At 36.4% G+C, this 12,739-nt stretch overlaps 1 protein-coding gene across 2 annotated transcripts in view; it reads right to left on the bottom strand.

Annotated features, from left to right (window-relative positions):
- The window catches only part of STXBP5L (syntaxin binding protein 5L), a 199,500-nt gene that overhangs the window by 176,663 nt on the left and 10,098 nt on the right, over positions 1 to 12,739 (bottom strand). For both annotated transcript variants that reach the window (XM_061988737.1, XM_061988738.1), the window contains exon 2: positions 6,116 to 6,213. In XM_061988737.1, coding sequence (XP_061844721.1) covers positions 6,116 to 6,213 — 98 coding nt within the window. The remainder of the gene's footprint in view (positions 1 to 6,115; positions 6,214 to 12,739) is intronic.

The following is a 12,739-nucleotide window of genomic DNA, read 5'->3' as shown; positions in this document are numbered from 1 at the left end:
CAGATTTAATCATACATGTAAATTTGATTATTTTTATTTCTTTTACTTTTTTTTTCCTTGTAGATTGACAATAAATTAATTTCTGTAATAACCTATTTAGATATCTATGCATATTACAACATGCATGTGTTGTTTCCCAGGGGGATTTTTAAAAGAACTTATATTAGGAGTACTGGCTCCATGAGGTATGTGTTCCTGAATCACTCAAGTGGTCTGGAAAATTCCCAAATATATTCCACAATAAGATAAAGATGAAATGCATCAATGATTATTCCAAGTCTAACAGTAGAACTTTGAAATTATGATCTTGTCTGTGCTTCCTCCATTCCATCTGCCCAATAAATCACATAGAGTAAACAGCATAGAACACAGTTGGCTCATTTTAAGGAAAAAGATCTACTGAAACCTTGTTCAGATTAAGAGACAGCAGTTCCAGGGAGAGTAAATCTGTCACACTTTATATTTAGATGTTATGCCATGCTTCTTACTGACCAAACCCTCGAGTTATATTCTCTTCTTTTAAAACATATCCAAGCTGATGTCAAACGTCCTTTACCACACTTCCTTTAACTACAGTAAAATTCCATGCCTCCTCAGAACTCTGCAGGTGATTATTTAATTAGTGCTATTTATTTTCTTTGCCTGACTTTTTTATAGAGCACATGAACATCCTCAGTTTTACCTACTGGTAATATAGTCTCTGTGTGTACATCAAATGCTGAGGACCCATGCTGTTCAATAGACCTACCTTAGGTTTAGATTTCACCTTCTTTTCTTGGTATAGTAACTCTAGAGTCAAATAAATTATTATTGTCTGTTTCATAGAAAGAAATGAGATGATCTTATAGAATCATTTAGATTGGAAAAGACCCTTAAGACTCCCACATCTACCACTAAGCCATGTTCCTAAGCACCACATCTACATCTCTTTTGAATACCTCCAGGGATGGTGACTCTACCGTCTCCCTGGGAAGCCTGTTCCAATGCTTGATAACCCTTTTGAGGGAATAAATTTTCCCTAATATCCAATCCAAACCTCCTGTGAAGCAACTTGAGCCCATTTCCTCTTGTCCTGTCACTTGTTACTTGAGAGAAGAGACTGACCCCCACCTCGCTACAGCTTCCTCTCAGTTGTAGGGAGTGATCACGTCTACCCTTAGCCTCCTCCAGATTAAACAGCTCTGATTCCCTCAGCCACTCCTTTTAAGTCTCATGCTCCAGATGCTTCACCAACTTCATTGCTCGTCTCTGGACATGCTCCAGTACCTCAGTGTTCCTCTTCTAGCAAGGGGCCCAAAACTGAACACAGCACTTGAGTTGCAGCCTCACCAGTGATGAGGACAAAGTGACAATCTCTTCCCTGGTCTTTCTGGTCACACTATTTCTGATAGAAGCCAGGATGCTATTGTCTTCTTTGCCACCTTGAAGCCATGCTTTGTTTTTCAGAAAACGTACCTATTAAAATATGCCTGCCCTATAACCTGCATCTGTAACAATATGAAGTAATTCTAAAGAATATGTAAAAACAACAACAGACAACATTAAAATACGTCCAAAGACACGTTACTAATTTAAGCTGCTTTGATGATGGATAAACTCTCCAGTGGCATAGAGGTGATTCCGGACCCAGTAAGCTGTTTTCCTTGCACTGGATTTAAGCAGATTTTCAGTTCTTAATAAGCAAAGAAAATAACAGCTTTAGAAGAGGCTCTTTCAGAATTTCTTACTGCAGCTAATCACCAAATAATCAGAAGCTTGGTACAAAGATATGTATATGCTCTATTCTATGTTTGAAGTAGGTGTCTGTAATAGCTAATCACATTTCTGACATGATGGAAGAAGTCCAAAGAAGAAGATTCAGTGACTTCAGCAAGTATCTATAATGCAATTTAGCAAGCAATTTTAGATGAATAAATGACAATATAGAAATATGTATCCTGAAATCTGAGAGCAACATACCACTTCTTCAGATATGATACCGGAATAATCATACTAAAAACACTGATTTTAATCTATTTATTCAGATCGACAACATGACAACCCCTGAGCTGCTTTTTCCTCTGAAATGAGGAAGAGACTTAAGTCTGACCAAGTGTCTTCATTTCTCACACCCTGGTACAGTGATACAGAACCTTCTCTGATAGTAACCAGAGAGTTGACTCTGTTTTACTGCATGCAACATCAGAAGGGTCTCCAAACTGGAGCTAGAGAAGAATGGCATGGAGAAGATAAAGAAAAAAAAAAGTAATTTGATTTCATAGCACATCTTCATCTAAATGAGTTTGCCTGAAGCAAGGATGGTACAGGTAGAGGGGTATCAAGCAATGTTCTGAGCAATGATCAAAGGTATGAAAGCTGAGAACAGGCTTCAAAAATTAAGAAAGTCCTCAGAAGGGAAATAAAATTTGCTGTGCTTAGAACAAAGGAAAAGAATGATGAGATGGCATAGCAATTGTTTCAAGGGTGGTTTTTTGCCCTTTATTTGCAGATTTTGTTAGCTTGTGTTGGTAATAGGAAGATACTCTTCCATTGACAATTTGCAGAACACTCTCACTCTGTGGGCTGGAGTGTGGCTGTCCCTATGAGGATCTAGTACCCAGTAGTCATCAGTGTAGGTAAAACCTACGTTGTTGTTTGAAGTTCTTCGAGAATCCCACAGAGATTGCTCAGATCAGTAGAGCATAGCAACAGCAATTCCCATTGCTATAGAAGCTATAGCAGTTGCATCTAAAGCAGTCTGAAAAGAAATCTTGAAGAAGACAAATTGACTGTCATACCAAAATGAACTTTCATTTATCCCTGTAGTCTAATGGCAACTTATGAATAATATATGCCATTTCAGGCCAATTTAGCACAGTCGATTTCAGTACTGCCACTGGATCATTTAAAATGATCACCTGAAGGCGTGATGTTAAACATTAATTCTCAACACAGAGATGCACACTTAATTTTCTTTAGAAGCAGCTTGTCTTATGAAATTTGTTAACTTGTGACCAACAGAAACACTTTCTGAATCTTTTAGAAAGACAGGGAAGCGACAATACCATTATGTGACTTACAATGGTAACAGGAAAACTTGTTCCGCATCCCTACATGAATAGTAAACAATAATTCTGTCCTACTATGCCTTCGTGTTGCCCAACACAGCAGAGTCTGATCCAAACTAGGCCCTTTTGTTGCTATCAATGAACAAATAATTGGGTGCATTTCTCTGATGGCAGCCAAATAGCCTGTCCAAAGTAGTACTGTGGATGGAGTCAAAGAAGCACCAGCCAAACACAGTAGATGTGTGGAATGATTTATCTCTTTCTGTTACCTAACACATTCATGGCAGAATGAAATCGTGCAGTTCTGTTCATTAGTAGTTTTACAGGACACTGTGGAAGACACGGAGGCATTAAAATATATACTTTTTTTCAGGTTGCTTAAAAAAAAATCCTGTTATGAATTGTATTTTCAGATGGAACACTAAATCTGTTAGATCTTTACTTGAATTCTGTTGCCTGATTTGAACAATTACAACTGGTTGCAGCAAGACTAGTTTAAATGAGTGGTGCTCTGTGTGTTGTCCAAGGCCTCATTTCACTGGCTACTGCAGCCTTGTGTACAAATGTAAAGATACTATTCCACAAGTAGGCTTTCTATGTAGTATGTTAAGTGAAAGAGAAGCCTTGATTTAAGTCGATAAGGAACTAATTCCTTATATGGTTTTCAAAGCAAAGTTTCCATAAACTCAATGCTCAATTAAGCAAACCAGGCTCAGTGTGCCTAAGCTGAGAAGCATTTATGTTATGCAATGACGCCTCCCTGGTAATCTTGATGCTCTTGTTTGATTCAGATACTAGAACTGGTAGAAAAATGTCTGTGAATTCTGTAGGGGTTTGCTAGCAAAATTGGAGAAGACATGTCAAAGAAAAGGGTGCTTTGAAAAATATTCTCTTCTTCCTCTCACCCTTTATAATCAATTTCCATCGAAAAGAGAGAGTTCTACAGAAAGTTAGGAATATAGCTAATTTTCCACAGTGTCTTCCATTCTTGTGGCAGAGGACATGTAGGTTTAACTTAACTCTACATGAACCTGTATTAATTATGGCTCTGTACCTGCATTCCTACATTTTCTCAGAGGAGGGATTTATAAGGGTATAGGATGCCTAGCCAGTACCAGCATTGCTTCTATGAAAGCAAGGTTGTCGAGACTGAAAGAAGAGCTGGGCTCAGGGGTCAATCTCTGCAAAGTCTTCTTCCTATGTCTACATTAGCCATGAAATTCCTAATATCTTCACTGATAGAAGTTAGCAATGAAGTTTCCAGAGACAAAGCTCCAGCTTTCTAACCCTACGTACCTCCCAAAAGAAGAAAGCATGACTGTTAGAATCGTTACCATTGGAAAAGACCTTTAAGATCATCAGGCCCAACCACCAATCTCACACTGTCAAGCCCATCAGTAAACTAAACCATATCCCCTAGTACTTCACTTATGCATCTTTTGAATATCTCTAAGGATGGTGACTCCAAGCTTGTTCCAATGCTTCCAACAGGAAAGACTGTTCCGATGCTTAACAACCCTCTCAGTGAAGAAGTTCTTCCTAATGTCCAATCTAAACCTCCCTTGGTGGAACTTGAGCCCATTCTATCACTTGTTGCTTGGGAGAAGACAGTGACCACACCTCACCACAACCTCCTTTCAGGTAGTTGTAGTGAATGATCATGTCTTTCCTCGGCCTCCTCCAGACTAAACAACCTCAGTTCTCCCAGCCTCTCCTCATAATACTTGCTCTCTAGAACCCTCATTGTCCGTCTCTGGACATGCTCCAGCACCTCTATGTCCTTCTTGTAGGGAGGGGCTCAGAATGGGACTTAGAAATGCACAAATTCTAGAGAATTTTCCTCTTTATAATTGAACAGGATACATTCAACCTACTTCATACACATAAACACTAAGAGTAGAACTATCAAAGCAAAGCTTGGCAGATTCTTGTGAGAGGTTCCAGACCAGATAGAAAAATAGGCTTATAAAAATGCAATTGTTCAGAGCAAAAGCACCCAAAAGTGGAAGAGACAAAAGTTTTAGTCATTTACAAGAAACACAGACTGGTTCTTTAGGAGGAGTTTCTTCTTTACTTTGCAATCTCTCTTTGGGTTAATTAGGTTTATAGTCACCTCAAGAACAACAGCAGTAAAAGAACCAGAAAATATTAGATTGGTATTTTATACAGCATTATCCCTTCCTTTAATGCCAGAATGTATATAGCTACAAAAAGGTAGTAAGAAATATTGGTTTGTAACTTCCATATTCTGTAACTTTCAAAGCTTCCTGTAATATTATTTCTTTTTTTTAATTTTCCCCTTTATATTATTTTCACCAAATTAGATTACATTTGAAACATGAAAAAATGAGAAAATTATGCAGAGAAACATTTTGATACACATGACATTTAAATAGTCTTAGATTTTTGTTTAAATCAAAGTTTTCAAGTTTTCATTAAATTTATATTCAACTTATTTTGTGTAGACTTCCAATACAAAATTCCCACTGTACAAAAAAATATGTTAAATGCTGGTGCTGATACATCTTTATCATTAATAAAGAGAAATAGGCGCTTTTAGAATGTTTCAACTTCTTCTCCAAGAAGAGATGAATTCTGCCCTAAAAATCACTTATTTCCCACCATTCACTTGGAAGGGCCTAAACAATATCTCATACATAGATATTTACAGTGAAGACGTCTGATGTTGGCTAGCTGCATTGCAGCAATGGTTTTAATCTGTTGTTAGCAGAACATTCACAACTTGTTCGTTACCACTTCGTAGTCTACTGTTACATACTGAAAAATGTCTACTTTTCAGGATGAAAAAGAAAAAATACCTGGTTTATATAAATCTATGTATGCCAAAACCATATGTCAAAATCTCAATAAAAAATTTTTCTTTGGACACCTTAAGGACCCAATGGTAATTCCTCAACAACACATCCTCTTCCGGTCTATCTAGTAAAGCAAAATGAAGTAGAACATAACATAAACTGTGACCTTACCTGAATGTTTGCAGAAGATGATTCACATCACCGTATTACAAATACATAGAAACAGGGTAAATTCTGAATGAGAAAGGATACATTCGTATGGCTCCTGTTCTTGTTCCAATTGCCAGAATTTTCTGAACTGGGTCAAAAGCTAAGGCAGTGGGTAGATAAGGAAAACCATGACGAACCGTCTGAAACAGAACAAATTAGCAAAGTGATTGAACTGTAACCACAGATAATAGAATATAAGAAGAGAAACTATATTTTGCTATTTGTTGTAGTGTTTGCCATACAAGAAAATGATACAGTATTTTGAATACAGAGGTGAATTACACTCATCAATTCCTAGATATGCTCTTTACTCAGTAATGTTCTAAATGGTTTCATTGCAACAAAGTAGATTGAAAAGCACATGCTGATATACAACTGGTGTATCTTGCTCATATGGTATGCTGAAAGACTACCTCAATATGCAAGGCAGATGAACTGTAGATTGAAAAAATAATAAACTTCTAAACCAGTCACAAATAACCTCAATCTCAACAGAACAGCTTCAGCAGAAAGATATGGAACGTGTCCAGGAGAAGAGATCCAATAAACCAATCAGCTGAACTGAGTCTATGAGGTAAAAATCCTTAATATCAATTTAAAAAACAAGATGCCAGAGAAGATGCTCTCAAAATGAGCAATTGAACCAGTCATGCTTTCTTAATCTTTATTTATAATACTATGCTTTTAATTCTAACTTTTGCAAAGATACTTTGGGGAATAAATAAACTGAGCATGATGCGATATATCCTTGTGCTTGAAAACTGCCTCAAATAACATTTTAATTTATCTTATCCTCGAAGTTATGAGCAATATGACCTATCTGATTCTTATGAGAAAGTCTCTGATGGAGACCATTAACATAAAAAAAAAATTAAAATATCTAGTCTATATTATAGATACACACAAAAATGTGTGTGACTGCCTACCTAAAACTGACAAATAATATATTTTAATAATTATTATTATATTTTATATAATATTGAACTCTAGGATTGCCTTTTTTTTAGTATATCATTGGAATCGGAGAGGATGTACTTTGAACTTAGTTAAATTTAACTTTTTCAGAAATGATGTCTGCTGAACCATTCAGCAGTCCCTACATAACAGCTTCAACAAAAGGGATTCCTTAATTGCAAATCTGTTTCGTAAAAGGTAGTTGGTGATTTCTACAGTTATGTCACTCCAATTCTTCCATTACAGCTGGAAACATGTGAACTGATATTCAGAAATAGTTTGAGAACAACCAAATGTATGTTTTTCACCAAATAACCACTTCCTTAAAAGAAATCTCACTCATATCTTCATTATTGCTGATAAGGGATGTCTTTTAAAAGAACGTCTAATCATTAGTTTCTAGAGTGCAAAAATCCAGAAACATATGCTACTTCAGTAAGCTGCAGAAAAATATCTCACTTTTGTGTTCATGTGTTTATCAAAGATCTCCACAACTCTGTTTCTGGTTTGCTTTGCTTTGTGGGTTTGGTTTTTTTAACCTTTTCATCTTCTCAAGTGGTAGGATTACTCAAATATATGTATATTTTTTATTCTGACATCTAAGCTGGAGCTAGACATAGTATAAATTGTTTACATATTATAAATTGTTTTTACCTCTCATTTCACAAAAATACCAGGAATTGTGAACTGTAATATTTTCTAGTGTGTTGAATATTTGGCCTAACTGCATTAGTATTCTTCTATTGTATTTGAGCTAAGTCTTTTTGGTTTCTTCTTCTTCTCAATAGTTAGAAATCCTCTTTATAATAAAGTTTGAATTTCCAGCAATTCCAGTCACAGTAAGTTTTTCCAATGTTTAGCTATGACTAGAATTCTCTGTACTATTTTTCAGATCTAAGAATGCAAAGATCGGCATTTCTAAAGACTTGTTTGCAATTTTGCCTATGTATTTAGTATTTGCTCTGTATTTTCAGCTTTTCTGTAATCTGCAATCAGACTTTCATTTGGAAATTGTATTGTGCCTTGTTACCAAGACAGAACTATATTTGAGAAGCACAGTGATAGGACTTTTAAGGATTCTAGTTCACTAAAAATTCTTGACTCTAGGATTGACTCAAAAGTGATATCTCTAATTTGCAGACATTTTCCAAAATTGAGTATTCACACTAATTTCAAACAGGAAGCTCTTGTAAATGCAAAATTCTGCCAATATTAGAATAAAAACTCCACATTGTTCAACTCTATTGAACATTAGGACTTCATAAAAAGGACAAAAAGAGTTTGGAAGGAGAGTCAAGCTATACTGTATGCAATTAAGTGAGAAAAAGATGTCTTTATGATTGAGATTTTGGCACAAATTAGAGCAGTCTCAGAAGTGACTGTGACGATGAAGTCTATTCAAAAGAAGAACAGGGACAAGCTGTACCACCTCACACCCCCAGACTCTTATCCTCAGCCTTGGTCCAACAGCCGTTCTATTTCCAAGGACTGTGAGAAAAATTGACATAAAAAGCTAGCACTTTAAGTAGCTTTTTTCAAAGATGCATTGACAAAGCCACTGTGAGCATACATGTAAGAACAAATAACGATTCTAGAACTGTGCCTAGGCTTCCTTACAGTGTTTACCAATACAGATGAAGAAGAAGGGAAGACCACAAAATTAACTGCTCCTAGGGTGACAAAAAGAAGTATAGTTCTACTTAATCTGAGTTGTGTCTAGCAGGACAATATAGACCTTTCAACGATGACCAGAAAATACAAAACCAAACTGATTTTTTTTTTCTAAAATGAAACTCAATACCAGAGCAAAGCAGGAAAAAAAAAATCCAAAATACATCCTAATATCCTATAGTCTAATACCTACCTAGTCCAAAAGGGCTAACATGATTAAAAAAAATAAAAGAGGGTGGTAGAGGGAGAAAAAGCAGACAGCAGATGGAGCCAGGACTGCTTTTCTCCACATTACCCAGCCTTCTTTTATGTCTCTTTTTTTGGCACGCTGTCTCTAGAGGCAGTCTGTGCTCCCTAGGACATACAGTTTGTGTGCAATATGTGAAATCATTTATTTGAAACAGAACAATTAATAATGTGGCTACAATTTCAGTCTAAATCTTCCGTTTTGTTATTTTCTCTTATATTCTCTTTTAAATACCTTCATGAAAATATGCTCCTCATGAATGACATGTGTGTATCATTAAAGTAATCTTTACACAACCAATTTACCTAAATAATTATAGGAAACAGATTATTTGGGCTTGCTAGTATTCTACCAGTGAACATTTCAATATGCAGTGCAGAATATAACAATCTCTTTCTTTCTAAGATACCATGATATATTTCATTAGCTGGAGAAAGAAAAACATGCTAGCAATAATAGGCAATATCCAGCATAATTGTTCATATGGTGCTTAATGCAATTTTCCAGAGTTTCTTAACATGTTTTATGGCAGTTTATATTAGACTGCAAATTCATCATATTTTTCAGAGTTATTTTTGTATTTTCTAGATTGGCCTAGAAAATACAGGACTAAACTCAGTTTTTAGGTTGTTTTGTTTTGTTTTGTTTTCTTAGATAAAGATGGCCAAAGATGGTTCTTTTACTCTGTTTAAACCTACAAAGAGTTATATGAAAAAGTCATCTACAAATGGGAGTATGGAGCTGGCTGGGCTGGCTGGCTACTGTCCCTGTCAAGATGGTAAAACAAAGATTAACTGAGAACATGGATAAAGATAATTTCAGAAGCCAGTAGAGTTTCTGCAATGGGAGATCCTGTCTGATTAGCTTTCTTTAACTCTATGAAGCTGTCAGTGTGCATGTAAACAAAGGAGATATGAATACATGTAACCTTTCCAAAAGCTTTCCAATAACATTCCACACCAATGTTATTAAAGAAACAAAGCAACCATGCGACTAAAGAAACGCTTTTTTGTGGACTGAATGCTGGTTAGATAACAGGAAACAAAAGATAGGGTTTAATGGATTTTTACCATGAAGAAAACTCGAAAGTAGAGTACTGCATGGATAAGTGCTTGGGCCAATTTTATTCATAATTTTTAATGTTTTATAAAAGATAGTGAACTCTGAAATCTCCAAGTTGTGGGTGTCAGGAGGCTGGGACATCCCTTTTTTCTACAGTAGGTAGCAACAGGACAAGGGGTAATGGGATGACGCTGGAACACAAAAAGTTCCACTTAAACATAAGAAAAAACTATTTCACTGTTTAAGTGAGGTAGCCCTGGCACAGGCTGCCCAGAGGGATTGTGGAGTCTCCTTCCCTGTATATCTTCAAGACCCACCTGGACGTGTTTCTATGTGACCCGATCTAGATGAACCTCCTTCTGCAGGTGGGTTGGACTAGATGATCTCTAAAGGTCCCTTCCAACCCCTACCATTCTATGATTCTATGATTCTAAGTTCATAGCTGATGTCAAGCTCCTTTGGATAGTGAAATTCAGTACTGATGGTGACCAACTCCTGAAAGACTTCATTAGCCTGAATAAGCGGGTAAGAAGGTGATAAATGAGTTTCAGTGTGGACAGACCTAAGGCATCTAGAGAAAAAAAAACCCCAACTTAACTAGACTTTAACAATGTTGACTTTTGAACTGGCATTTACAACTCTGGAAACTGATTTTGTGGGCAGTTTTGGCGTTCCTCTGAAGTCTCTGAAGTGCAGCAGCAACACAAAAAGTCAAGCAATATTGGACATTCTCATGAAGAATATAAAGAGTAACACAGCACCATTTTGCAGCTGTATAAAACCTTTGTGAGTCCATTATTTGAGTGCTGTGTACAGCTCTAGTCTCTATATCTGAAGAAGTTGTCAAGTCAGAGCTGATACAGTGAAGGCAACTAATATTCAAGGTGATGGACACAAGCCTTATCAGGAAAGAATATGTGTTGCAACTTTTGTTTGGAGAGGACAAGGCTGTGGGGAGATATGACTGAGAATACTCACCCCAGAGCGATAACCTAAGTGTGGAACTCTTAACTGGCAAAACCACAGAGACAGTCAAAACAAATGAAAGATAGGTTAAAACAGAAAAAAACAACAACAGGTAATGAACTTCTGAGACTTGCCACCACAGGAGGCTGCAAAGGCTGATGGTATCAGCAGGTTCAAAAAGACAAAATAGAGAAATTCATGGACATTATTGATAAATGGGTTCTAAAAGGACTAGCTGAAGATACACACTCTGACATCTACAATCCAGTGATGGTCGATGATGGGAGATTAGAAAGGGAATGGACTGCAGAAAGTGATCTTATTTCTCTCCTTAAATGACATATTCTATTGCCACTGTCAGAGACTGACTGCTGGGTGTTATGGACCATTGGTTTGTCTCAGCAGGGTATTTCTTACGAGCTTATTATCTTCACCAACAGCAGCACATCTGAGAGAGGGAGAAAAAGGAGATCCGAATTGGTGGAGAAAAACAGAGTAGAGCAAAAAACATGGAAAATGTGGGTACAGAAGGGAAAAAGAGAAGTGTTGTTGAAATGGGGAATACATATGAAATAGGAAGAAGACATATGCATAGGAAACAATCAGGTTAGTAAAAAAGTTTCAGAATATTGACATACATAATGTTGGCATAGAAGAAAAAATATTGGCAGCAATAGATAAATTTGTTTTGTCTTTCAATTTTGAGAAAAATACCTGTCCTGGACGTAACGTATACATCAAACACAACCTGAATGTTAACAGTTTAGGTTCACAAATATTATACACTGATAATTATATTTTTATGAAAAAAATCAGAGATATATTAGAGTATTTGAAACAGACTTGTATACAATACATTTTTCTTCTATGAATATATGAAACCATTTTTTTCCTTTGGAAGAAGCATCATGTACTCTAAAAAAATAAAACATAAGGCTGCAGAAATTAGTACCAAGTCTGTATTTTTAACGCATCCTGTCTGCACTATTTCTTAAAAGTCTGTATGCAGACCGTATGACTGTTTTTTGAAACATGCTAGTTCTGCCACACATTACATAATTTTTCAGTTTCATCATATTGCTTGACCCTGAAAAATAAAGCATATCCACAGACATCTTCCAGACAATTAGTTTAAGAAATAAACAACTAAAATGAAGAAGAAATCTTGCAGTCCTCACTGAAGTTCCTCTTTTAATGAGAAAAATCCCTACACAAACTTCAGAAATGTTTTTTTTTCCCCCATGGTCATTTTCAGTCCTGCAAACTGGATGTGAAAGACTGTCAAATAATCAAAGAATCATAGAATCATAGAATGATTGGGGTTGGAAGGGACCTTTAGAGATCATCTAGCCCAGCAGAAGCAGGTTCACCTAGATCAGGTCGCATAAGGATGGTCCTATTCACATATGACTTATGCTGATGCAAATAGTCAAGTTAAGTGCAGCACAGGGGAACTGCAAGGCCTTCTGAATTTCAAAAAGCATTCCCTTCATGGTTTTGCTTTGAAACATACTCTGGGGTACCAAAGGTACAAAATTAATATAGTTCAGACAGAAAAATTCTCAAATAAATAAAATGGCGTTGATCCTCGAACTGCAATATTTCCAGCTCATAGCACAGGTGAGGTCACAAGGGAGCTCTGGCTAGTCCAATCTGCCCCTTTCTCAAAGCAGAGCGGTTGGATTTTAATCTTACCTGTTTGATCTATTTAAATCAGTGTTGCTGTGGACAAGTGACCACTTGACAATTACACGATCCTGCTACAT

The sequence above is a fragment of the Colius striatus genome, chromosome 1 (genome assembly GCF_028858725.1).
Source record: "Colius striatus isolate bColStr4 chromosome 1, bColStr4.1.hap1, whole genome shotgun sequence".
NCBI lineage: Eukaryota > Metazoa > Chordata > Aves > Coliiformes > Coliidae > Colius > Colius striatus.
Note: the sequence above shows the minus strand (reverse complement) of the source record. Positions and strands in the feature narration are given on the sequence as shown.